Here is a 25,381-nt window from a genome sequence, read left to right as displayed (position 1 = left end):
AATATTTCCCCTTTTGTTGGTCAAAATTAAAACAACTAAAGACTTGGATGTTTAAGTCACGCGGGTCGGTTCCTTGATTAACTGGTCCAGCTGATAAACGGAGCTAATTAATTGTACGGCGCTTTGTGTGGTTTTCTAAAGGCGTCTTTAGGTAATCGGCATTTAGATCATTTAGATCACCGATTACTATTACTATTCCATTGGGTCGCATTTTCCGAGAAAAGACTCAAAACGTCAAATAACTAATCAATTTTAGAGTCTGGTGGCCTATACCAGGCACAAAATAGAAATGACTAACTATGAGGTCGGATAATCTCTAAACGATCATTTCTAGGTTTTCAGGGATAAGGTCTTTCCTCTCGGTAAGAGATAATGTATCTCGTACATAGGCTACAACACCTCCCCCACCCCTGGTACGGTCTTTGCGGATAAGATTGAATCCAGATATTCCAATCAAAGAATCCGAAATTGAATTATCGATTTTTGTTTCATTAATTGCTAGCACGTCCAAGGTCGAGGTAGTTAGCATGTATTTCATTTCATCAAAGTTACATATATATATATATATGGATAATACTCATGGATAATACGACGTTTGAACTTACCCTAAGCAGTGAAAAAAAGGTTTCAATTTGTATGGTCTAGGCCCTTTAAAATTCGTAAATTATTAAGCACTTGTGACTTTTACGGTATTGGCTGGAGACTTCTATACCCGACGCAAGTGAGCATGTCGCAAACATTCAACGAAGAGTCATCACTTGCAATGGCACAAGTTAAGCAAAAGGAAATTGATGCTAGGGTTACAAGATTTTATTTTACGCACCTTACCGTTATTCTCATGTTATAATGGTTATACAATAATGCATTACATGTTATTAAGACTACTTAGTTACAGAAAAAGTACGTGTAAAAACCTTTCAACGGACGTACAATTCCCAGAAATCGTTAGCGTTTGGAATGCTACTCCAAGCATCGTCAAAGCAATCAAAATTTGAAAATTCATGGTTTCTCAAATAAAATGGATAGAAGTAAAGTGCATATGTATGGTCTACGTAGATTTCTCCCCACTTCCCACTGGTGCCCCACTTGGCACAGTTCCGGGTCAGAATGGAGTCATCTTCCGGCAGTCGGACAAACGAACCACACGCGTCCGGTGGACGTTGAAACTTGGCATTGTCCAAGAAGTGGGACAGTACGCTGGCTCCTGAGCTGTTATTGGCCGTCATGATGTCGATGGTGCGACCGACGGACTGCTTGCGGCATCGCCACCGAAGCTGAGTGAAGCCGATAAAAGATTTAAGCTTTTGTACCGCTGGACTTTTTACTAACCCGGTCCCTAACTTCTCGGTGCTTATGTAGCGGTAGTCAGAATAAAAGGCAAATCCAGATGATGTACTTCGCGTTACCAAGGTCCACCCCCCTGAATAAAAGGAATTGTGACAATAACGTTAGCTCTGTTTTATTACAGACAGGCACAAGCAGAGAGGCAGGCTTACCTCCATTAGTTTTCATGTCACAGTAAACCCTCAGAAGTCTCCTGTCAGCCTCCGGATCGATCCAATACTCCCCTGTCGTGGGGTCCGCGTTACCCGCGAGATCCCGCAAGTCTTTGCACGAGCGCACAACTCCTTTCCAATCTCCGGCTACGAGTTCAAATGAAAACGGTGTAAACCGCTAAGAATTCACAGGCTATGAAAGCTTTAGCAATCTTATTTAAAATAGGTGAATATCTGAAATAGGTGAATATTTGAAATAGGTGAATATCTGAAATAGGGGAATATCTGAAATAAGTGAATATCTGAAATAGGTGAATTTACTCACCTGTTAGATTATTTTTATTAAAAAAAACTTTATTTCTTTTTACATTTTCGCTTTCGAACTTATTCGCCTTATACTTATGATTGTGTTTTTGGAGGATGAAATACAAAAGATAATATAAATGTAAAGTCTTAAAGTCATCTCACAAACCTTTAACGCCCACCAACGCCAACACAAATAACTCAAAAACACTCATACATTTTACCGCAGACTGGCGTGACGAATGTAAGTTTCTTAAAAGATATATCCAAAAAAAGTTTGCTTTAAATGTAAGAAAAAAGTTATTTAAAAAAAAAGTTCATCAGTTTGCCTGTCTGGGTGAAAAGCTTGTGTCACAAACCTTGTAAAAACCTTATTAAATATTCTACACAATGCACACGAAATACTCTTCCCACCTTTTCTATCACTCAAGTAAACGGACAAATCCCTTCTTGCGAGTTTCAAAGGCTGCCTTTCTTTGGTTTCGCTGTTAAGGTCACACAGGCGAGAGCTCAAATGATAGTTGACACTCCAGCACTGTCGTTCTTCAATGCAACTTCTAATACACTCCCAAAAATGACTTGCAAAACGGGACTCAAACGTATAACCCAGAAGGGCGACGCCTTGTTCGGAGCTGACGCTAGCGGGGCAGCTCTGCTGGGACGTCTCTCCCGTCAGATAAAACACAAGAAATACGAAACGCGCGTCCACAACTGTTAGCGCCATGTTTGAGGAAGATGAAGCAATATTTAAATTGAATATGCTCTTCATTTAAAACAAGCAATTCGTGAGTCATGAGTGACACAAGCAGATCGTACTTTAATAAAGTATGGTCAAAACGTTTCCATAAGCTTTAAAACGTCTTGGACCTAATTATGAACGTACCTAATTGTGATGACATGATCACTCATTTTTTATAAAAATATTCAAATTTCTTTAAAAAAAACTAAGATTTCAAGAAGTCAGACAGACATTTATTCCTGTTTTATTTTTCTCTTCTGCCACATTGTAAAAGATCGTCTTCATCATATCAAAACAAATCTAAAATCGAACAACTTGCGAAGAAAAGGTCATCAAGTTTTTTATTGGAGGTTTGCATAACGTGCTCTTTTTAAAAAAAGCAATTTTTTTTCCTGCAATGTAATTATGTTTTCGCAATTAATGGCCTTCCAGTCTTGTATAGAGCTGCAATTTAATAAAAGAAAGAGCTCTTCAAGAAGGACAATGTTTCTTTGCATAGTTTTTACATGGACAGGCCTGTAACCAGAAAATCAAAATTTTACCGAGACACAACTACAATCGGCGAATTGAATGTTGATATTTTACCGAGGCAAAGCTACAATCAGCGAATGAAATTTTGATATTTTACCGAGGCAAAGCTACAATCGGCGAATTAAATGTTGATATTTTTTAGTGGAAAACGCTTTTCATGTGTTCACGTCATATTTCTTGTATAACTCCTTTGTACCCCCCCCCCTTCTCCTTTCCTAAGAACCCCTTCCCCCTTTCCATGTTGTAGTCTGACACCTGCGACCATAGTATTCAACATTGAATGGGGGGAGGGGGAAATTTTTGTGTTTTTATTTGAAAAATATCATATTGAGTATATAACTGATTAAGAAATCATTTATGAACTAAGCTAACAGGCGCGCAAGCTAACATAGAGGAGTAAATGTTGGGCAAATGCCACGCTAAAGAGTAGCCTCGTGGCTTGGCTTCTATTGGCTGAGCGGCTTATCGGGTCATGACGTCACTTATGATTTGCCGCTCATCGCCTTGAATGTGTGACAACAAAGGGCTGTTACAAGACGCCCGCGGACGAGGCTATGCTAAGAGCATTATAGCGTGGTTACCAAGCAAAGTTTTCAGAAAGTTAGCCAATCAGCATGCGAAAATCACACCTTTGATTGACATGCACTAAATTATAGGAGGATTCCCTGTTTACATTGAATCATTTCACTGCCACGCTGGGCTTAGTGAAATTGATTTCAATTAAAAAGCACGTTTCTCGCATGTCAAGGTGGCCACGGTAGCGTGCGTCGCATTGCGAGATGCCATGAATCTCGTCCATTTTCTTACGAGTTCAGAAAAATATCAATAAATCTAGGGATAAATTTTACACACATTCTTTATTTGTATTAATAAGATCAGAAGCGACGTACCTCAAGGGGCGTTTTCAAGAGAAGAAAATAATTTCACGATCAAAACTGCCTTGATCCTATGTTAAGCAAATAGGAAGTCGATGCTAGGGTTACAAGATTTGATCATAAAATCGGAGTTATTTTCTAATGTATTCAGCAACACCACTAAATGATATTTACATACAATTTGCTTTGAAATGGAAGGGGAGATATTTTTTAAAAGCTTGCCAGAGTTTTTTTTACACATGACATTCACGCCTTTGCACCCCCCCTCCCCTCTCAACAAATCCTGTCTGTTTTCTCACTTTTTACCGGTTATACAAGATTGCATTTGACTACTTTGTTACAAAAAATTACGTGTTCGACCTTTAGTGTATAGTCTGTAAAACTAAAAACAAAAGTCCCCTCGATGAGCTCCTATAACTCTTGGGATAATTGTAAGTAAATATTGTTTAAATGACAAAAATGTACGTGTAAACACGTTATCAACGGACGTACAATTCCCAGAAATCGTTAGCGTTCTGGTCACTCCCAGCATCGTCACAGTACCAGAAGGAATTTATACAAGAAAAGGTGAAATGTCCAGACCAGAAAAATGGATAGTTGTAAAGTCTTAAGTGGCGGTGCAGGCCGTACTTTCCCCACTCCCCCTCGGGTAAGGTACCATTGCTGCCCCACTTGGCGCAGTTCCGGGTCAGGATGGAGTCATCTTCCGTCAGTCGGACAAACGAACCGCACGCGTCCGGAAACGTAACCCCGTCCAGGAAGTGGACCAGGACTCGGGCTCCTGAGCTGTTATTGGCCGTCATGATGTCGATGGTGCGACCGACGGACTGCTTGCGGCATCGCCACCGAAGCTGAGTGAAGCCGATAAAAGATTTTAGCTTTTGTACCGCTGGACTTGTAACTAACACGGTCCCTAACTTCTCAGTGCTTATGTAGCGGTAGTCAGCATAAGAGGTAGTCACTAGACTTCTTTTTAATGGCTCATTTCGAGTTACCAAGGTCCACCCACCTGAATATAAGGAATTGTGACAATAACGTTAGCTCTGTTTTATTACAGACAGGCACAAGCAGAGAGGCAGGCTTACCTCCATTAGTTTTCATGTCACAGTAAACCCTCAGAAGTCTCCTGTCAGCCTCCGGATCGATCCAATACTCCCCTGTCGTGGGGTCCGCGTTACCTGCGAGATCCCGCAAGTCTTTGCACGAGCGCACAACTCCTTTCCAATCTCCGGCTACGAGTTCAAATGAAAACGGCGTAAACACTTTTGATTACCTATTTGCATTATACTCATTCTTTTGGAATTTATTTTAGAGAAAAAAGTGCAAATAAATATGGGAATAAACATCTGTTTTTTGTGATCACAAATTCTATTATCACGCCAACGCATGATAAAATTCGTATCAAATCAGGATAACTCTTCCCACCTTTTCTATCACTCAAGTAAACGGACAAATCCCTTCTTGCGAGTTTCAAAGGCTGCCTTTCTTTGGTTTCGCTGTTAAGGTCACACAGGCGAGAGCTCAAGTGATAGTTGACACTCCAGCACTGTCGTTCTTCAATGCAACTTCTAATACACTCCCAAAAATGACTTGCAAAACGGGACTCAAACGTATAACCCAGAAGGGCGACGCCTTGTTCGGAGCTGACGCTAGCGGGGCAGCTCTGCTGGGACGTCTTCCCCGTCAGATAAAACACAAGAAATACGAAACGCGCGTCCACAACTGTTAGCGCCATGTTAAAGGCAGATGAAACTAACTCTGAATACAATATTTATCCTCATTTAAGCAATTCGTGAGTCATGAGTGACACAAGCAGATGGTACTTTAATAAAGTCGATATTGGATTTTGATTTTGATTTAAAAAAAGCTTTTCGAAGCGCAAATATATAGTTTACTGATACTATTTACTGAGTAGTAAGATTCGCTTTTTATCTTTCTCTGGTTCAAGTCATCGTTAGTCGATTTAGACATTTACTCTGATCATACAGAGGCATATTTGAGTTCACTTGGTTGTGAGAACGTTCGCTTATAGCGCATTTATCTAACACTAAGAAAACAGCGTGTTGCAAAATCGATCCTCTGTTGGATTAAAAGTTTCTTGCTTTATATTTTCTATTATCCAAATGAGGTTTAGCTGTTTCGTAGGCGTTTATTTTTCAATTGCGACTAATATACGCCTGCCATAAAAATACCGACTTATAAAATAAAGTTCTGAGAAAAAAATCAAATACCACTCAAATGGCAGGGAAGGTCACTTGCTATTCTTCGCATGAAATATTAATGGTAAGCCTGTTAATACAAAATTTTATGGAAGCCTGTTATTAAACCTGTTACCAGCAGATGCCTTCTGGAAAAGACGTTGTCAGGATTTCTCAACCTCGTCTCCAGGGTCTTTTCGGTCGAAAAATTTAAAATGGCAATCAATTTTAAAATGGCTAAAAATTGGACCCCATTTTTTTCCAACCGCCATCTTGAAATTGCCCTGTTTCGACTCAGATACTATGCCGCTGACCGCTTCGAGAAGCCTGCGACACGTCTTGTAATCCCAAGCTAGCTAAGATCGAGGCTCGGGGTCTAGGCTATTTGAATTTTGTTACCGAGAAAACCTGGGGACAAGACTGGGGTGGAATTTTTGTAATCTTGCTATAATCCTTTGCGCCCCTTGTTTAGGCATGTCAGTCAAATAGCAGGTTTCTCACATCCTGTCAAGGTGGCAACGGTAGCGCGCGTCGCACTTCGAGGAAAATGTGTATAAATCATGCGATTTTTCGTGAAAAGTTACGAAAGAACTATCATACTTTTAAGTACATTTTGGATATCGAGCCTGATATTGATAAAGATCAAGTGATTTACTATCGTCAACTATCATTCACCAGGCCAAACGGTAAAAACTATAACATATAAAGAAAATTTAGCCAAAAACTGTCGTTTTCGCCAAACGCGGTCACCCTTCATATAAGAAAACTCATATACTCCTTTTTTTGAAAAAACTGCATGGTTCTTGTCATTTTTAAGATGAACGTACTCCAGGGGATTCGTAATCTTTATGAATTGTAATCAGAAGAAAAAAAAACACTAGTTACTGTGTTTACTGAATTGAGATGGTCTCTGAAAAGAAACTAAGATTTCTCAATGCTACTGAATTGCGATGGTCTCTGAAAAGAAACTAAAATTCCTCAATGCCAGACCCTCAAAACGACGTTTTCTTTATATGATCAACTGTCATGAGCACTGGATTCTTTGTTACTTTCAGGGTGTTTCTTAGGCTAAGTTCAAACTTCGTTTCATCCATGAGCCGTATTAAATGCAAATGAAGATGAAACAATCGACTTGATGCATTTGCTCATGGATAATACGTTTGAACAAGCCTTAGAACATTAATCGCCTTTCATTGAAGCTAAGTTCAAACGTCGTATTATGCATGAGCCATATTCATACACACAAACACGCACGCACGCACACACACACACACACATACTCCGGTAGAGTTCGAGAGAGTTTAGCTTCCATTGGAAGGGTATTTCAAAGCATGGCACTGCTATATTGAAAACTTGATTTCAACAAATTTGTCCGCGGCCTTGGAAGTATTACGGTTTGTCTCGATGTTTCTTAAATCACACTTTTGTCACAATCTATAGCCATTTTAAAGTCTTTTTTAAGGTGATTGGCAGCTTGGTCATTCAAAATTTTGTACATAAAGATTATTTTGCCCGTCGGCACCTTGTTTCAAGTGATGGCCAGTTCAATTTTTCCATAATTTCTGTTGACCGCACGCATTGTTTAGCTTGTTTGTCCGCTCATTGGGGTCCTTACATGAAGTAAATATTTGTGTATCATAAGCGTTCATACAAGGTGTTGTTTCCAACAGACAGTTTGGAAGATCATTAATGTAAATGAGAAGAAGCAATGGACCTAGAATAGACCCCTGGGGCACGCCGCACGTAATTGTTCGAGGCTTTGATAAATGCCAATTTACCATACACTGCTGTTTTCTATCAGATAGGTAGGATTGGAACCAGGTCAATGGCTGGTCGGAAATACCATACCAGTTAAGTTTATCTAGAGTATCAGATGATTTATCGAGTCGAAGGCTTTACGGATGTCCAAGTATACAACACCCGACAAATCTCCTTTGATCATTCCACTGAGCCAATTGTCGCACATTTGGATCAATGTTGTCGGAAAATCTCCTTGTCAAACACTTTACTTATAGCAGGTAGAATGGAAATTGGTGGATAGTTCACAGGCTTCCTATGGTCGTCACTTTTAAAAATAGGCGTCGCCCTTGCATCTTTCTAATCTGAGACGAATATGCCTTAGGTCAATGAGAGATTAAAAATGCAAGTCAGCGAGGGTGCAATAACCCCGGCTGCTACATTAAATTTCACCTTCACTATAAGAGGGCTTAGCTCCGCCCTCTTCCGGATGAAAAAAGTTAAACATCATGATGACAACACGCCGTAATGCACTAGTCATTTGAAACCCCACCCCCACCCCCATGGTCCCGGGGAAGTGTGGGGTGAAGGTGGGGGTTTAGAGCACTTTTGAACGAGAATCTGTCCCGAGGGGGTGGGGGAATTGACAGGTTTTGACTCTAAGACTTATCCCCACCGGGGTTTGGGACAAGTGAAGTGTCACAAATATCATGTTAGTTTCTGGCTTGAGATTCTTCTGTAGCAAGAAATTCCATGTATCAGCATGTGGCATGCTGCACGGCAACATGTGCAAAAACGAATATTTAAAAAAATAATGCCAGATGAAGATGATTTATTTTTCCATCTTTTTTTGTAACTGTTATCTTTATAGTAATTGGTACAAATGTACTCGCTGGAGTGTACTGGCTTTGAAAGATAAAAAAAGCTTATTTCAGATGACTTGTTGTCGGGTAGTTGCCTATAGTTTGCATCCCAAGGGGTAGGGGCATTTAACTGCTGTTTTGAAAATGGGAGCTTTTTTTCATCGTTAATAATTTGAACTAATTTTTAGTGCATATTCCTGCTTTTTTGGTGGGTTTTTCATTGTTAGAAGCCAAGAGAAAATAAACCGAGCAAACGAGAAGAAAAGCGCTTCAAAAGTTGAGTTTGGGTTTTGCTCTCTTGGGCAAACAAGACACGCTTGACTGAACTCCGGAGCTCCGCACCACGTGGCAGTTTACTGACAACTGAGCCTTTCGTGGACCTGGTCCAGGCCTTTTTATAGTGCGGGTCCTTGTTTAAGAACTTTTGTGGGAATTTAATCCAATCCTGTGGCCTTTGACGCCTTCAAACTTGCTAACGTTTTGTGGACGTCAGACATTGATACCGGCTTGAAAGCAAATTTGGGGCTGGGTGACATTTCGTCATAAAAATCACTATATTTTTTGTTACAGCCCATTTGCTCTGTTGCCGCGGCTGCCAACGGCGGCCCGATATTTATGAAGTATTCATTGAATGCTTCTGCAATGCTCTCAGCGTCTGACAGAGTTTTACCTTCTACTGTCAGGGCACTAATATGGTTAGATTTCGCATCTTTACCAAGAAGGTTGTTAACTAGTCTCCAGGCTACCCTGGGATCTGATTTTGTGCAAGAGCTAATTTTTCACGAAAATATCTGGATTTTGCCTCGCGCAATTTAATGTTTACTTTATTCCTAGTGCGCTGATACATTTCCCAATGGTGCTCAGAGTTAAATTTGACAGCTCGTTTTTTATGGTAATCCCTTTCCCTCCTGGGCCCTGACCCTTTTATTTTGAATGGGGGCGTGACGGTCTAGGACGTCAAGAAACGCTTGCTCCCAAAACCGCCAGGCCGCGTTAGAATCTGGGAATTCATTTGCTTTTTTTCCCAGGGGACATTTTGCAGATCAGCAATAAAATGATCCAGGGAAAAGTTTTTGAGATTTCTAATTTCTTTTTCAACTGGATGAAATTTTGGAATAACGAATTTTTGGCTTGCGTAAACCATGTAGTGATCTGAGAGTCCAAGTCTAACAACGACAGAGTGTGAAATATTTCCCCTTTTGTTGGTCAAAATTAAAACAACTAAAGACTTGGATGTTTAAGTCACGCGGGTCGGTTCCTTGATTAACTGGTCCAGCTGATAAACGGAGCTAATTAATTGTACGGCGCTTTGTGTGGTTTTCTAAAGGCGTCTTTAGGTAATCGGCATTTAGATCATTTAGATCACCGATTACTATTACTATTCCATTGGGTCGCATTTTCCGAGAAAAGACTCAAAACGTCAAATAACTAATCAATTTTAGAGTCTGGTGGCCTATACCAGGCACAAAATAGAAATGACTAACTATGAGGTCGGATAATCTCTAAACGATCATTTCTAGGTTTTCAGGGATAAGGTCTTTCCTCTCGGTAAGAGATAATGTATCTCGTACATAGGCTACAACACCTCCCCCACCCCTGGTACGGTCTTTGCGGATAAGATTGAATCCAGATATTCCAATCAAAGAATCCGAAATTGAATTATCGATTTTTGTTTCATTAATTGCTAGCACGTCCAAGGTCGAGGTAGTTAGCATGTATTTCATTTCATCAAAGTTACATATATATATATATATATGGATAATACTCATGGATAATACGACGTTTGAACTTACCCTAAGCAGTGAAAAAAAGGTTTCAATTTGTATGGTCTAGGCCCTTTAAAATTCGTAAATTATTAAGCACTTGTGACTTTTACAGTATTGGCTGGAGACTTCTATACCCGACGCAAGTGAGCATGTCGCAAACATTCAACGAAGAGTCATCTCTTGCAATGGCACAAGTTAAGCAAAAGGAAATTGATGCTAGGGTTACAAGATTTTATTTTACGCACCTTACCGTTATTCTCATGTTATAATGGTTATACAATAATGCATTACATGTTATTAAGACTACTTAGTTACAGAAAAAGTACGTGTAAAAACCTTTCAACGGACGTACAATTCCCAGAAATCGTTAGCGTTTGGAATGCTACTCCGAGCATCGTCACAGCAATCAAAATTTGAAAATTCATGGTTTCTCAAATAAAATGGATAGAAGTAAAGTGCACCTCGATGGTTTACGAATGTTTCGCTCCACTTCCCACTGGTGCCCCACTTGGCACAGTTCCGGGTCAGAATGGAGTCATCTTCCGGCAGTCGGACAAACGAACCACACGCGTCCGGTGGACGTGGAAACTTGGCATTGTCCAAGAAGTGGGACAGTACGCTGGCTCCTGAGCTGTTATTGGCCGTCATGATGTCGATGGTGCGACCGACGGACTGCTTGCGGCATCGCCACCGAAGCTGAGTGAAGCCGATAAAAGATTTAAGCTTTTGTACCGCTGGACTTTTTACTAACCCGGTCCCTAACTTCTCGGTGCTTATGTAGCGGTAGTCAGAATAAAAGGCAAATCCAGATGATGTACTTCGCGTTACCAAGGTCCACCCCCCTGAATAAAAGGAATTGTGACAATAACGTTAGCTCTGTTTTATTACAGACAGGCACAAGCAGAGAGGCGGGCTTACCTCCATTAGTTTTCATGTCACAGTAAACCCTCAGAAGTCTCCTGTCAGCCTCCGGATCGATCCAATACTCCCCTGTCGTGGGGTCCGCGTTACCCGCGAGATCCCGCAAGTCTTTGCACGAGCGCACAACTCCTTTCCAATCTCCGGCTACGAGTTCAAATGAAAACGGTGTAAACCGCTAAGAATTCACAGGCTATGAAAGCTTTAGCAATCTTATTTAAAATAGGTGAATATCTGAAATAGGTGAATATTTGAAATAGGTGAATATCTGAAATAGGGGAATATCTGAAATAAGTGAATATCTGAAATAGGTGAATTTACTCACCTGTTAGATTATTTTTATTAAAAAAACTTTATTTCTTTTTACATTTTCGCTTTCGAACTTATTCGCCTTATACTTATGATTGTGTTTTTGGAGGATGAAATACAAAAGATAATATAAATGTAAAGTCTTAAAGTCATCTCACAAACCTTTAACGCCAACCAACGCCAACACAAATAACTCAAAAACACATTTTACACATTATACATATTACCGTAGACTGGCGTGAGTTTCTTAAAAGATATATCCAAAAAAAGTTTGCTTTAAATGTAAGAAAAAAGTTCTTTAAAAAAAAGTTCATCAGTTTGCCTGTCTGGGTGAAAAGCTTGTGTCACAAACCTTGTAAAAACCTTACTAAATACTCACACATGAAATACTCTTCCCACCTTTTTTATCACTCAAGTAAACGGACAAATCCCTTCTTGCGAGTTTCAAAGGCTGCCTTTCTTTGGTTTCGCTGTTAAGGTCACACAGGCGAGAGCTCAAGTGATAGTTGACACTCCAGCACTGTCGTTCTTCAATGCAACTTCTAATACACTCCCAAAAATGACTTGCAAAACGGGACTCAAACGTAGAACCCAGAAGGGCGACGCCTTGTTCGGAGCTGACGCTAGCGGGGCAGCTCTGCTGGGACGTCTTTCCCGTCAGATAAAACACAAGAAATACGAAACGCGCGTCCACAACTGTTAGCGCCATGTTATAGGGAGATGAAACTAACTCTGAATACAATATTTATCCTCATTTAAGCAATTCGTGAGTCATGAGTGACACAAGCAGATGGCACTTTAATAAAGTTGGAGTTTAATTTTAAAAAGCTTTTTGGAAAGAAAAAAGTGTTTTTAATACCATCTACCTATTATAATAGCTTTCTAAATTGCTTCAGATCGCGTTTAGTCAGGAAACTAAAATCCTACGATCGATATTTCCACCTAAAACTGCAAATTCTTGCGCCAGAGCACAATTAATCGTGGCCAAATCCGACATATTGTACATTGAATCATGTGGAAGAATACCACTTCCGGTCAAGTCCCTCCCCCCTCGACCCAGGACTCCGTGGTTTTTCTAAAATCCTGATTTGGCTTATGGCAAAAGCAGCGATGGGTCTTAAACTGTCATTTGTCACTATCACTGACGTTTTTTTTTTTTTTTTTTTTTGGAAATTAGAGTGTTCAATGTCAGCTTCGTAAGTATTCTTTTCAATTTCTAAGCTTTTTTCGGGATTGTTTTTTAGCTTGGTAATATAGATCCCTATCCAAAGACCGTTTTTTTTTTTACTTTTTTGCGTTTTTTGAAATCAGTAGATGGCGGGGAAGTTTAGATAACATAGCAACATGAAATAATTTTTATTAAAATTTCTGAAAACGGCTCTTACATGAACCTTTTTAATCTGTCATATATTACTCTTTTACGACTAACGTTTACCGAAATACGACCCATTTTCAAACGTTTCTCATTGCATTGTATTCTTGAAACATATATACAATTTGTTATATTTATTTTAACCAGTTAACATTTGCTGCTATTGTTGTCATAGGGATTTGAAAATTCACTGGGAAAACGCCACAGACTCCGCGGTTACAAAAGTTTCACCGCAGATCAGACCATAATTATCTGAATTTCCCAAAAAAATATGTACAAATTAAGTGATCGGAAAAAATATTTGCAAACATTATATATATGGTTAATTCTCGAACAAATTAGTGTCCGTGCTTTTGCTTTCCGTATCTTCCTCTTTGGCCAGTCCCAATGACTGTTTCAAGTCTTGGTTTTCTTCTGCGATTCGCTTTTCTTTGACGAGTTCTTTTTCGGTAGGGGTTTCGCTATTTATAGCGGCAGAGGTCGGGGGGACTGTGGTAGAATTAGTTGCGTCGACTTCTGAAAATACATACAAGATAAAGTATTTGGTAGAAATGTGTAAAAAAGGCGACACAAACCAACAAGTCCGATGAAGTCGCAGCCGCGAAATGTGTAATAAGGCGCAGATTATGGAGAAGATTAGGAAGTGCGCTGGCAATGGAAATGGTGTACAGTTTTGTAGCTGGCCCTAAATTTCCTGTATTTGTTAACTAAGTGAAATCTCTGGACCCTTTTACAACGCAAGAATGGCTAGTTCACACTAGGATGCAAGCGCATAAATTTTGATTTTTACTGGAACTCAAGCACAAAAGCAAGTGAGAAAGCACAAATGTTTGTGTTCCCGCAACTGTGCTAACGACCGTTTCTCGCTTGCCTCCTATTGAAAACCAAACCTTCTGGTAAAACTGCTATCTTGATTGATTTGATTGGTCTAGAAGGTTTATTCCTGGACTTAGAGAACCTGCTTTTTAGGAATAGGACCAGGGGTGCCTGAGTTTCTTAGAAAGCTTAAATACGCTCTGTACCTATGTTCCTGGTTGTTTGACCAGCACTTGTTCTTACTCCACTAAGGGTTGGCTGCTCAGTGGTTGGTTCAGTGTCATGATTTACGGTGGGTTGCACGGTGGTGAGGACGATCGCTTGGTCAGCGGTCGAGGGAGCAGAGGTTTGGGCTAAAACAAATCAAATCAAAACCGTTGATGGATTTGAACATTACTTCACTGCTGAGGAACTTCAATTTACGTTTTCAAAACTCTTGCCGAGTTCGCTATCACTTTGACCGAGCGAGCCCTCACCTGTGGGGGTATTCAGGGAGTTCTCTAATGTGTGTAGTCTTGCCCTGGCGTCGTGCAGAAGCTCCTCATCCCGATGAATGACCTTCCTGATCGCATCTAATGGCACGGAACAGTTGCACGGCTCTATTGCAGCGTCTGTTTGGCGCGCATGTGAACCTCTCTTATGCAGGGTTGAATTGATGGCATTGACGTCAGAGACCTAGAGGCCGAGAGCACGAGAATTAATGTCGTTCTATTCACGCTGAAAACATTATAGCAGAGTATATAAGATCAGTAATCATGAATAAATGATCGTATTGCTAAACTGCAGCGAGGTGAACGGTAAATGCTTGGTCTGCTCTAAATTAAAATCGTTGTTATACAATTTCGATTAATTTTGTTTTTTGTTTTAACTCGTCTGCAACTATCATTTTCTTGTTTCTATAAATAATGTTTCATTCAGATGGCTGAAGTCCAGTAACTAGCTGATGTTGATGTTGTTCCGGGCGAGGAGCCGATAGCCCATGTGCTCGGACAGGAGAACCAACAAGATCACCCACAAGGCGGCTCAAGGACTAGGTCGCAAGACAAACCGAAGGATTTGGAGGTGATATAAGTCCTTCTTTTCTTCGTTCTGTGTTTGTGTTTTAAGAAATTTTTAAACACGGGAATAAATAGATATGCTATTATGGACTCAACCGCCGTGTGTACTTAAATAATCGTGCCTCCTTCGATAAATATTTTCTTCTCAAAACGTTTTATATGACAAGTGTATTACGAGCATCAATTATTCCCTAATTTTTGTGTCTGAGGGTCCCATCTCCAACATGGAGATCGGAGAGGAGTAGAACTTAATGCAAGCGTTTGATGTACTCAAAAATGAGAATCTGTACTGAGCTCCTTCTTAGCTATGATGCTAGCCACAGGGATCCCATGTTTGTGCGAAAGTTATGTTATTATGTAAGACTGGACGCTGGCCAATTGGTTGCTCTTTTGACGAAGTAAGAACCAGTAAGGCCAAAGGGCAGCAAGGTGTTATAAAAATTTTAAAGTAGCAGATTACACCCAAAGCAATAAGGATAACATAAATTGAGTAGAATTTATAATAGATTATGGCATGTAATCAACATAACTATGTCTATGTACTTGTGTACTACCTCCAAGTACCGGGGGGGGGGGGGGGGGGGGGGCGACAGTTTTGAAACAGGCTACCTTAACAGCCCCTCAGTTGTCCTCCTCTGTGGGTCCGTACGGGGTTTCACAGGTAGTGAGGTTTTTTTTCTTCCCTTGTTTATTCCGCTTTCGAAGACGTTGTAGTTTTGGGAGAAGGATACTGCTTTAGATATGGCAGTATCTTCCGGGGATAAAAGGGTTGTCGTGAATACGCTGAATACGCGCAATACACTGAGTGGCGTCGATGGGCTAAAGATATTTAGGTTTGTGAAGTAGGGAATCCATCGCGGATAACAGTTTATTCACCTATTGCCTCTAACTAGAATGTTAATGAAATATACCTAAAAGTACACATCACTACATACCAGGTCCGTTAATTTAGCGTTGTGAAAGTTCATATGTGCGCCCAGGTGCTGTAACTCCGTTGTCAAGTTTTTTATCTGTGTCGAGTAATCCGTGTCACCGCTGACACTGGGAGTTGACGAGCCGGTAATATTGGCGCCTTTTGCTACAGTCTCCATCTTCTTAATTGCTCTATAGACCACGCCATTCAACGCAGACTAGAAAAACACAAGCATGATTAGCTGATGTTTGCTAATTATAAGCTAACTACACCCAATCCCAAGAACCGAATTAAAAGATGTCGTAGTCCAAAAGGCGTATAAATTTGGGCGTGCCAAGGAAATGGTATCACAAGTCTTGATGGAAAACCTCTATTCACAAACAACATCTATTTACAAAAAAAGGAAAAAGGAAAAAGAACCCAAGGACTTGATAAAGCTACAACCTATCGCGCCAACGTAAATAGTTTGTGTTTTCTCCATGAACAGGTCACTCATTCAGTGCTAGCTTTGTTATAGTCTTACCGCGTGATCCGTAACATTTTTGGAAAGCCTGTCTAGCCTGAAATTGACGCTTTCAACTTGTTGACCGAGGGTTCCACACAAAAAAAAGAAAAAGGAACCCAAGGACATGATAAGATTGTCCCACAACCTATCGCGCCAACGAGAATAATAGTTTGTATTCTTTTCTGGACCGGGTTACTACTTCAGTGGTAGCTTTGTTAAAGTCTTACCGCGTGATCCGTAACATTATTTGAGAGTCTGTCTAGCCTGGAATTGACGCCTTCAACTTGTTGACCGAGGGTTCCATTAATGTGAGTGATCATACGAAAAATCTTGGAATACTCCTACAAAACAAACAGAAAAAAGACAAATAAACATGACTTGTTCTCACGAATTCGGTAACCATACTCGCTGGAAACGTTAAGTTAAAGTAAAGACGTTTCTAGAAGAAGTGCGGCAACTGGAGGTTCAAAGAGGGTAACACTATCTATATAAAAACTCCCGAAACCAGGACTATTGATGATAAGCCCTTTCTCAAGAGATGTGCTAATAAATTCCCAAGGCTGCGCTTATTTGAGTGTTCAGGGTAGATAGTAATTTCTCCTTAACAAACATCCATCGAAACTTCAAGACCTTCAAGGCTTCCATAACAACATCAAGGCTTCCATGACATTCGAATTTTAGGGGCTCCTAGATGTAACAAATACTCTTCAAAACACTACAAAGTCCAAAGGTCCAAAGACACTCAACTCTAAAAACGTACGCAAAAACCACTTCGGAGTGTACAGAACGTACAGAAAACCATCACAACGTCTGAGGAACGTAAAAAAAACTTTGGAGAACGCAAGCAAAGACACAAAGTAACAACAAAGTCCAACGAACTTAGTAAACCACCCACCTTCTGAACAAAGGCAGTGAGATTCTGTCTTAACTCTTCAGCTCTTCGCTCAAGTTTAGCCTTTTTGGAAGGTTCGTTCTCGGCAGGGATTCTCAAAAGCCAGGGGGGGGTTGCAGTGTTGTCAACAGGTTGAGGTGTCGGACCCCCTGAAATCCTCGCAAACTGCACCTATTCGGGAAAAATAAGAGCAGCGCGCCAATTCGCCAATCAGAATGCGAGAACCACAGCTTTGATTGACAGGCAACTTCAAAGATACGATGTTCCGTCACGTTTTGATGCGCTCTGAAGCGCTTCCTTTCCATTCTGATTGGCTGGTGATTTTCATGCAAAAGAGAGTTTCTTTCATGCACCCTTTCGCGATTTCGCGCACCAGCCGTACATAGATTTTGGTGATTTGCGAAGAGAAATAAAATTCTAACTGTGACATTATTTTTCGAATTATTCGAATGTTGTAGCATAACCAAAACAAAGTCAAACTAATGCCAAAGAAATGCTAATTTGTCTCTAATACGCGATACTATCTTGCCAAATCAATCTTTGATCAATCTTATCTCAGAGAATATGAAACTGAAATGCAATCAGCCCAAAAAAACGCGAAAAGCTTCATAATACTCACAGATATATTGTAAATAGAGTTCTTCAGCGCCTTCAAATTGACATTCTGAATATGTGCTATCTTGCGAAGTTGCTTCACTTTATCGCTAACTTCAGTCATTTCCCTGTTTGCATCGGCCATTTCTTTCTTCAGTAGTTCTATGTCACCGTTTATATTAGAAACACTTAGAGGGGACTTCAGTTTGGAGTTTATGTATACTATGCTGCTATTCAAATGTGCAACCTGCAGACAAAACAATCAGACAAAACAAAAATAAGCATTAAAACAGTATTATATTTTGACTAGACACCCAAATGATAAAATTGTGTTTTGGATGCCAAAGATTGAAATTAGATATGCCAGAGGGAGATGATTTCCTTTTTACAGTAAATTGGCTCTAATGCCAATTGTATGCCATAAACATAATCAACTCATTACAGAATGACGTTTTCATAAGCCATCCGTACTTAATTACACATTTATTATTTTTTTTTAAAACCTTGTTCTAACTTTTTTTATACACTGTATTTGAATGGTTCTCACAAGCAGCATTTAGTGGACACGGTCTGCACTTCCTAGGGATCATGCAAATACGTGTTTAGGGTCTTGAGCACTTATTTAATTTTGGAGATCCTGAGCTGGCTGGTAATTCAAACAGCCTCTGTCAGCCGCCATTTTGTCGTCCTAGCAAAAGTACAGTGTGTGAAAAAGTATCCACTTTCATCGGCTGATTTGGGGGAGCCAATACAATATTTTATATTAAATTTGGTGAATAAAGTATTAAACTTTGTGTTTAGATGGTTATTTCGAGATTTTAGCACATTATGTACCTTTCTATGTTAAATACTTTATTCTGTTTAAGAATGGGAGCTTACTTGAAGCTGGACACTTATCTTAAATAAAGGCTCCTGCTTCTATATAGATAAATAAACAATGTCTTCATTTTGAGCTTATGTAACAGACAATAACAACAAGAGAATGCTTTACAGATCTAAGAGTACAGGAAGTGGTTATTCAAGAGGGGGCATTTATCTAAAGTTGGACCCTAAAACAACATCAGTTTGTCATAGTGGGTGGGTGTTGACTGGATGATTCCCAATTTCCCTCAATAACTCCAACTTATCTATCAAACTCTTATTTTAATTCAAGCTAGAGTTATCTGGATTCAACTTTTACCTGTCGTAGCAAACTTTGGTAATGAGACTGATCAGTTGATATTCTGTCGGCTTCTCCACCTCGAAGCGCCTCTAGCTTCCTCTTCAAATCATCCCCCAGATTGGTGCATGCCTTTGAGGTACTTCTATCTGAGGTCTCCACTGAAAGGGTAAAAAATCAGGGTACATAAGACACAACATTCATACTTCATTTTGTGACAAATTTGTGTGTTGATGATGACAATGATGAGGCTAAGTTTATTAAAGGATTTTACAGCTTAAAGCTGAATCATAAGTAATAGGTACAAAATTAGAAAACCTGTGAGTATAACATTTTTTTAGGTTAAAGGTGCATCCAGATCTTAGCGCAAATACCTATTTTACTAAAGGTTGTCAGTGCAATTGGCGAATGGCAAATAGTAAATGGCTTATGGGTACTAATTATTCGTAAAATAAAATGTTTTAAATAAAGTCCAGTAATGTCAGAGCCAAGCATTAGTAACCTTTAATAGATAATAGTTCTGATTTATCCATATTTTTGAGACGCATGGTTACTTTCGGTCGTAAAACTGCCAGTTGCCATTTGCACTGACAACCTTTATTGAAATAGGTGTATTTGTGAGTGACAGCCTGGTTACAGGATTTTGCTTGTCTAATGAAGCTGCGTACTCACCTCCCCTATGCGCCTATGGGTTATTTCTTATTAAGGAATCTTTGAATACTATGCTTTTCCCATATGATACATATGACTGCGACCCCCCCCCCCCCCCTTGGCCAATCCTGGGAAGGCACTTGAACATCTTATCTTCGACCAATATTTATCAATTAGGATCAAGGAGTGAATTTCTTAAATCCCCTCACATTTGTAGAGAATTTCTTTGGAAGAAAAAATATAAATGTGAGTTTAAAAACGTTTTAAAACAAATATAGAATCAAGAACTAGAAGCATTTAGTAATGTCATGATTCTTAAAAATGGGGGAATCGGTGGAAGAAAAATTGTACTGTTGAAAGATAATAATTTTGTAGTGGAACGGGTAGCAGGTGGCATTTAGGAGAAGAGCTAGTCTTAGTCTTAGTGGAAATTACAAGAGATAACGACGCACGCTTAGATCACCTGCTAGTCTTATTAACAAAGTCAAACAATCTCTTAGTTATCACTAAAAAATAATTACACCAGCAAAATTGTTCAAAATTAAACACGCCCCGAATCCGACTGAATGCGACACATAGTCTCTTGATGATTGTGTTCTTGTGTTGCAGATAGGGATTACTAGCGATCTACTAAGAATATCGTTGTGGGTTGCAACTAAAGAGCAGTTAATGTTGTCAATGAGTTTTATTTATTTTTAGATTAGCGTGTACGTTTATTAAACGAGAAAAAAAACCTGATTTACTAGAGGAGAGAAGTAATATAATATAATTTTTGTACCATTTTATATTTAAAAGCGTCAAGAAGAGAAGGTCTGAATAAAATAAATAAAAATATGAAATCGACAGCGTGCTTGAAGATTTATATTATTCATATTTTATCTTAAAAAAAGCAAAAAAATGGGTATTATTTAGCCCTTGATGTTTCGAATTAGAAAATATATATATAATATGGAAAGCTGTATTTAGAAAGATATAACAAATGAGTGTAGGCGCCTGAATTATATAAATTATGAAATAATTCAACAAATTAATTTTGAAACGCTTTCAATATGCTTATTCACAAATCATTGCTTGCTGGAATTCACAGTATATTGGATCATGAAAAGCCAAAAACAGATCCACAAATAAATCAAAATCGATATGATCAAATAATTATTGACCACCTGAGTATATTTGGAGACTATGATTCAGCTCAAAATTAAATCATATCCTGTTTGGTTCTTCCTAGTGTTCAACGAAACCGCAAAATAAAAACAGCGAATCTTTTGGCAAACTCTTCGAGATGAGCTGATGAGTGCAAATGTGAGTGGCAAGTGCAAATTTCGGCATGACGATAATGTTTATCAATTCTCGTAGACGTGGCCACGGCTCTTCGTCTCATAAAATATCTGCCTTGCAGAAAACTTAAAGTAAATTAATTATTGATTATAACACTGTTTTCAGCTCAGGCAAAATATTAAACAAAATTCGAAAGAAGTCTCGGCCTTAAAATAACCAGCAAGAAAGCGTAACATAAAGAAACACTAAAGGCAAAAAAAATAGCAACATTTATCGCCGCTTGTAAATATCTTTTGAAAGAGCTTGTAGTTTCCTTTTAATTGACGATGCAAAATCATGTGATAAAAACCCAGCGGTAGCGTTTTGCTGATAAACTCTCTTTGCTTTAGAGAAACAGAGCCTTCCACACTTTGTAGAAATAATAGGTGAAAATATTTTATAACTTTGTGTTTTCCCTTTAAAACGTTGACGTACGCAACAAGTATTATGCATTCATTTAACTTCGGCACAACTTAAATACTTTAATGAGGGTGTATTTCTTTGTTGAACTGACCTTCTGCTAGGCGATTTTTCAGTATATCTAGGTCTCGCTTTAACCTGAGACTGAACCAACCAAGAACCACAACACATAAAATTGAAGCGATGAGGATGAGGCAGAGAATGATCGAGGCACATGTTCTGCAACAACCCGCGCGTCGCCTGAAACCACTCAGAATTAGATTAAGAAAATAACAAAAACGAGGGTTTCAATCACAAAGACGCACTCGAATCGAAGGTGTAGGACACACTGATAATAAAATATTTACCTGGCGACATAAGAGCCCTTTCCCGGCTTTAGAATTCTTTTTTTAGGTAGCGCAAATTCAGCCATATCAGAGTCCGAATCGTCGTCAGGGAGCAAAGTCCCATTTTTCCGACTTGTGAATTTCATTGTTTTTGGTTTGTGAAGTTTGTGTCGCCCCATAGAGCCGTCGCCATCGGTGTGTAGGAATCTTTAGGTGAGATCTACAACTGTTAACCGACTCGGAACTCTTCGTTATCATTACTCGTGATCGTCGAGAAATAATAGCCAGTAATCTCTCGCATTCAATTGAGGCTGTCAAATCGGTGTTACGGACTTCCGGTTTTTTATCTCTAATGAAGAACTTCCGGCTATGAACTCGGAACGCGGATGTTTTGCTAAAAGCCATTTTCACATCCGTAAAAATCAAATCCAGGTATAAGTGTCAGACAACAACAACAACAAAAAGATAGAGAGAGAAAAAAAAAGCCCACAAAGAAAAATGAGAGGAAAAAAGAAGTTCAAGTCATTTCAACAAAGAAGCCTCCGAAAAAGTTAAAAGAAAAAGGGAGGAAAACGAAAGGCCGAGCAGCGAAATTTCACAATATCCAAAAATCTTCTTGTTCCTGAGATAGATTCTCGACTAGGCAAAGCACGGGCAGAAAAAATGTTTTGGCTAATGCTATTGCTTGACCTGACCATAATAATAATAAGGCTTGTTACTTTAACAGAAGAGTTATCGCATTTATACCAAAAAATAGATATAGGTAGAATATCACAATGGGGAGTCAAAACCTATCCATTGACTAGAAGATTTTGATCGAGATAACACTAATTGGTACGTGCAATAACGATCTCTTGTTCTTATCGCATAATACTCCCGCTAAGAACCTATAGACATCAGCAGGCCCTCAAAGTATGTTTTCTCTATATAGGCTCTCGCCAAGAGAAGAGGGCGCACCAAGTATATTTTCTCTATATAGGCTCTAGCCAAGAGAAGAGGGCGCACCAAGTATATTTTCTCTATATAGGCTCTAGCCAAGATATGGGGGCGCACCAAGTATATTTTCTCTATATAGACCCTAGCCAAGAGAAGGGGGTGCACCAAGTATATTTTCTCTATATAGGCTCTAGCCAAGATATGGGGGCACACTAAGTATATTTTCTCTATATAGGCTCTAGCCAAGAGAAGAGGGCGCACCAAGTATATTTTCTCTATATAGGCTCTAGCCAAGAGAAGAGGGCGCACCAAGTATATTTTCTCTATAAAGGCTCTAGCCAAGATATGGGGGCACACTAAGTATGTTTTCTCTATATAGGCTCTAGCCAAGAGAAGAGGGCGCACCAAGTATATTTTCTCTATATAGGCCCTAGCCAAGAAAGGGGGATGCACCAAGTTTATTTTCTCTATAAAGGCTTTGGCCAAGAGAAGGGGGCGCACTAAGCATATATTATTTTCCCACTCACACTGTACAACTCTTCTCTTCATGGTGTCTAACGACGTCTTCAATATAAAGGTGAACCATGTCATGCAGATCATCATTCCAATGATGACAATCACAAACAGGATTTGGCACACATTCCACAAGGTTAAGCAATTCTTGGGACTAGATGTCACATGAATTTTTCTGTAAAAAAAAACATATATATTTATAGTAATACGATACACCAAAAACTGGAAATCGACTCTGCCAAATTTTTTGTCTTTAATAAGACTTCTTCAGTGGGTCTGCCCTGAAGAAGTCTTAGTAAAGATGAAAATTTGGCAGAGTCGATTTCTAGTTTTTGGTGTATTGTATTCATTGTTCTGGTACGAGATCACGACAGTTTGGGCTTTTTTATTCTATTTATATTTATAGTAAAGTGCAGTTAATACAAAATGAATTGCATATGGCTCTACTTAAGAATTTGTAAAATTTAGGTGTTGATAAAACAAATAAAGTATATATATCTAAGTTTTAGGATATTGCATTATTGTGTTAACACAGTTTTTGAAGGCCTAAATCGTAATTTTATTGTCTGTATGTGTTAAAATAAATACATTAGGCTTGAGGTCGCATTGTGCTCAATAATTTGGAGCAGACAAAGTTGACAATATGGTATTTGCTTCGGCACAATAAAAGCTTTTTGGAATCGGTGTTGTGCTTTTGCCTTGGACCATGGTTGGTGCACTGTGTTAAACGTAATTCTGGCAATTTGAACTTCACTGATTCAGACGTCAATCTGTCCATGCGCCCAATTCAAATAATTACACTCAACACAGCAGAAGGCCAGTGTATGAATCCTGACTAAGATAGACAACATGGCAGGGAGATCATGATGTAATATAATATCAGTCAGACTTCAAAAACTGAAGCACTTTGTACTTTGTAATCTTTGTTTATCGAGGGTAGCATATTTAACCGAATATACAGTTTTCTAACATATGGCCCTCGGTTAGTAAGCACTGTCACTAGGGGTGGTCACTGCCAGAGTGTTTATTGCGTCCCCAGTGGTTCTTTCACGTCCCTTCGGTTCAGGTTAGTGTAGTGAAGCTTGAAGAGACGGGACCTCCGGTTTAGTGTCCTTGTCCGAGAAGACTGGAAACACTGGTCCCAAGATCCCTTTGGACTAATAAACTATTGAAAACTAAATTCAAAAATAGGAATAAAATATTCTTTGGATCATATCACATCCTACGCTGTAAGATAAAGAGTATAAACATCGTTACTGTATATTTTCACGCAGTCGATAACATCCCTAGACATGTTTGTTCTAGAAAAGTTGACAAGTCTTCTAACGTAATTTAATCAACCATCACTCTTAAATAACATTCGTGGTGTATATAGTAACACAAATAATGGGGTATTTTAATAAGAGTTGTAATCCGAAATGTAAAGGAATTTTCAACCACAGCATTCGTCCAATACTCAATATAACTTAAGTTACTTATACCTCATAAGTATACATAATAGTAGGTAACTAAATACAGATTACAATAAAAACTTAAGTGAATCAAGAAATAATGTAGGCAGATATAGTAGCGTATAGTAAAGAATTATACCTCGTTTTTGGTCTCCGCAATCTGGTAGGAGGTAATTCAAGTGGTTGAACTCTATCCGAGTCCGAATCGCTTTCCTGTTCGTTGCCAGAGTATGCGACGAGAAGTTGTTCAGAATCCGCCTCCTTTCTCAGTCCATTCTTAGCTTTCTTTGGGTTCATCGTGGACTCTTCTATTACGATTTCTTTGTAGTGATAATATGAGGGTTTTGTCTTCAAATAATTGAGAATAACCACGAAAAGGAAGTAAGTTATAATATGTTTGTATTATTCAAATCATGCTGATTTCCATCAAAGAACACACCGTGAGAATTTCAGGTATTTCCAAAGATTTCGCGAAGATATGGCAGACCTAGACGTTGACTCAATTAAAAAGTCCTGTCTTCATCTAATTGTGATTATAACTGCTGAATGGCGGAGAAAAACGTCAGAAAATCGCCTTCACTTTCAGCGTCACGATTGTCGAAACAGCCATTTTGTAACCAAATCCATTTCGCGATGGCTCTTATCCAACCTCGACTTCATGTAGCGAAAACGTTTTCTATGGGGAGTGGTGAGGGGCTACTTCAAAAGCAAAACGAAGAGTTT

General features: G+C 39.2%; 4 protein-coding genes across 10 annotated transcripts; all 4 read right to left on the bottom strand.

Moving 5' to 3' along the window:
* Positions 1 to 797: 797 nt before the first annotated feature.
* Positions 798 to 2,528, bottom strand: LOC116618244. The gene is made up of 3 exons (XM_048730150.1): positions 2,214 to 2,528; positions 1,497 to 1,643; positions 798 to 1,274 (listed from the first exon to the last, which is right to left on the bottom strand). Exons 1-3 carry the CDS (start codon positions 2,521 to 2,523, stop codon positions 1,213 to 1,215), a joined length of 519 nt encoding a protein of 172 aa, XP_048586107.1. The 5' UTR covers positions 2,524 to 2,528; the 3' UTR covers positions 798 to 1,212.
* Positions 2,529 to 3,770: 1,242 nt separating this feature from the next.
* LOC116607885 lies at positions 3,771 to 5,679 on the bottom strand. The gene is made up of 3 exons (XM_048727647.1): positions 5,370 to 5,679; positions 5,030 to 5,176; positions 3,771 to 4,953 (listed from the first exon to the last, which is right to left on the bottom strand). Exons 1-3 carry the CDS (start codon positions 5,677 to 5,679, stop codon positions 4,424 to 4,426), a joined length of 987 nt encoding a protein of 328 aa, XP_048583604.1. The 3' UTR covers positions 3,771 to 4,423.
* A 5,048-nt stretch (positions 5,680 to 10,727) lies between these two features.
* On the bottom strand, positions 10,728 to 12,985 carry LOC116618238. The gene is made up of 3 exons (XM_048731488.1): positions 12,135 to 12,985; positions 11,427 to 11,573; positions 10,728 to 11,204 (listed from the first exon to the last, which is right to left on the bottom strand). The coding sequence occupies exons 1-3, from the start codon at positions 12,442 to 12,444 to the stop codon at positions 11,143 to 11,145; spliced, it is 519 nt and encodes a 172-aa protein (XP_048587445.1). The 5' UTR covers positions 12,445 to 12,985; the 3' UTR covers positions 10,728 to 11,142.
* A 91-nt stretch (positions 12,986 to 13,076) lies between these two features.
* LOC5512316 (EF-hand calcium-binding domain-containing protein 14) lies at positions 13,077 to 25,303 on the bottom strand. Of its 7 annotated transcripts, XM_048731453.1 has the most exons (12): positions 25,098 to 25,300; positions 24,798 to 25,006; positions 23,222 to 23,382; positions 19,066 to 19,205; positions 17,911 to 18,132; positions 17,295 to 17,462; positions 16,664 to 16,740; positions 16,418 to 16,454; positions 15,917 to 16,111; positions 14,400 to 14,598; positions 14,130 to 14,276; positions 13,077 to 13,623 (listed from the first exon to the last, which is right to left on the bottom strand). In XM_048731453.1, the coding sequence occupies exons 2-12, from the start codon at positions 24,953 to 24,955 to the stop codon at positions 13,430 to 13,432; spliced, it is 1,698 nt and encodes a 565-aa protein (XP_048587410.1). In that variant the 5' UTR covers positions 24,956 to 25,006; positions 25,098 to 25,300; the 3' UTR covers positions 13,077 to 13,429. The 7 variants fall into 7 exon arrangements, with proteins under 7 accessions (XP_048587410.1, XP_048587423.1, XP_048587419.1 ...); XM_048731466.1 differs by having other exon boundaries at positions 13,077 to 13,620; positions 24,798 to 25,303; XM_048731462.1 differs by having other exon boundaries at positions 16,418 to 16,473; positions 16,683 to 16,740; positions 24,798 to 25,301.
* Between the last annotated feature and the right edge of the window lie 78 nt (positions 25,304 to 25,381).

The sequence above is a fragment of the Nematostella vectensis genome, chromosome 1 (genome assembly GCF_932526225.1).
Source record: "Nematostella vectensis chromosome 1, jaNemVect1.1, whole genome shotgun sequence".
NCBI classification, from domain to species: domain Eukaryota; kingdom Metazoa; phylum Cnidaria; class Anthozoa; order Actiniaria; family Edwardsiidae; genus Nematostella; species Nematostella vectensis.
This window is presented reverse-complemented; position numbering and strand designations above follow the sequence as displayed.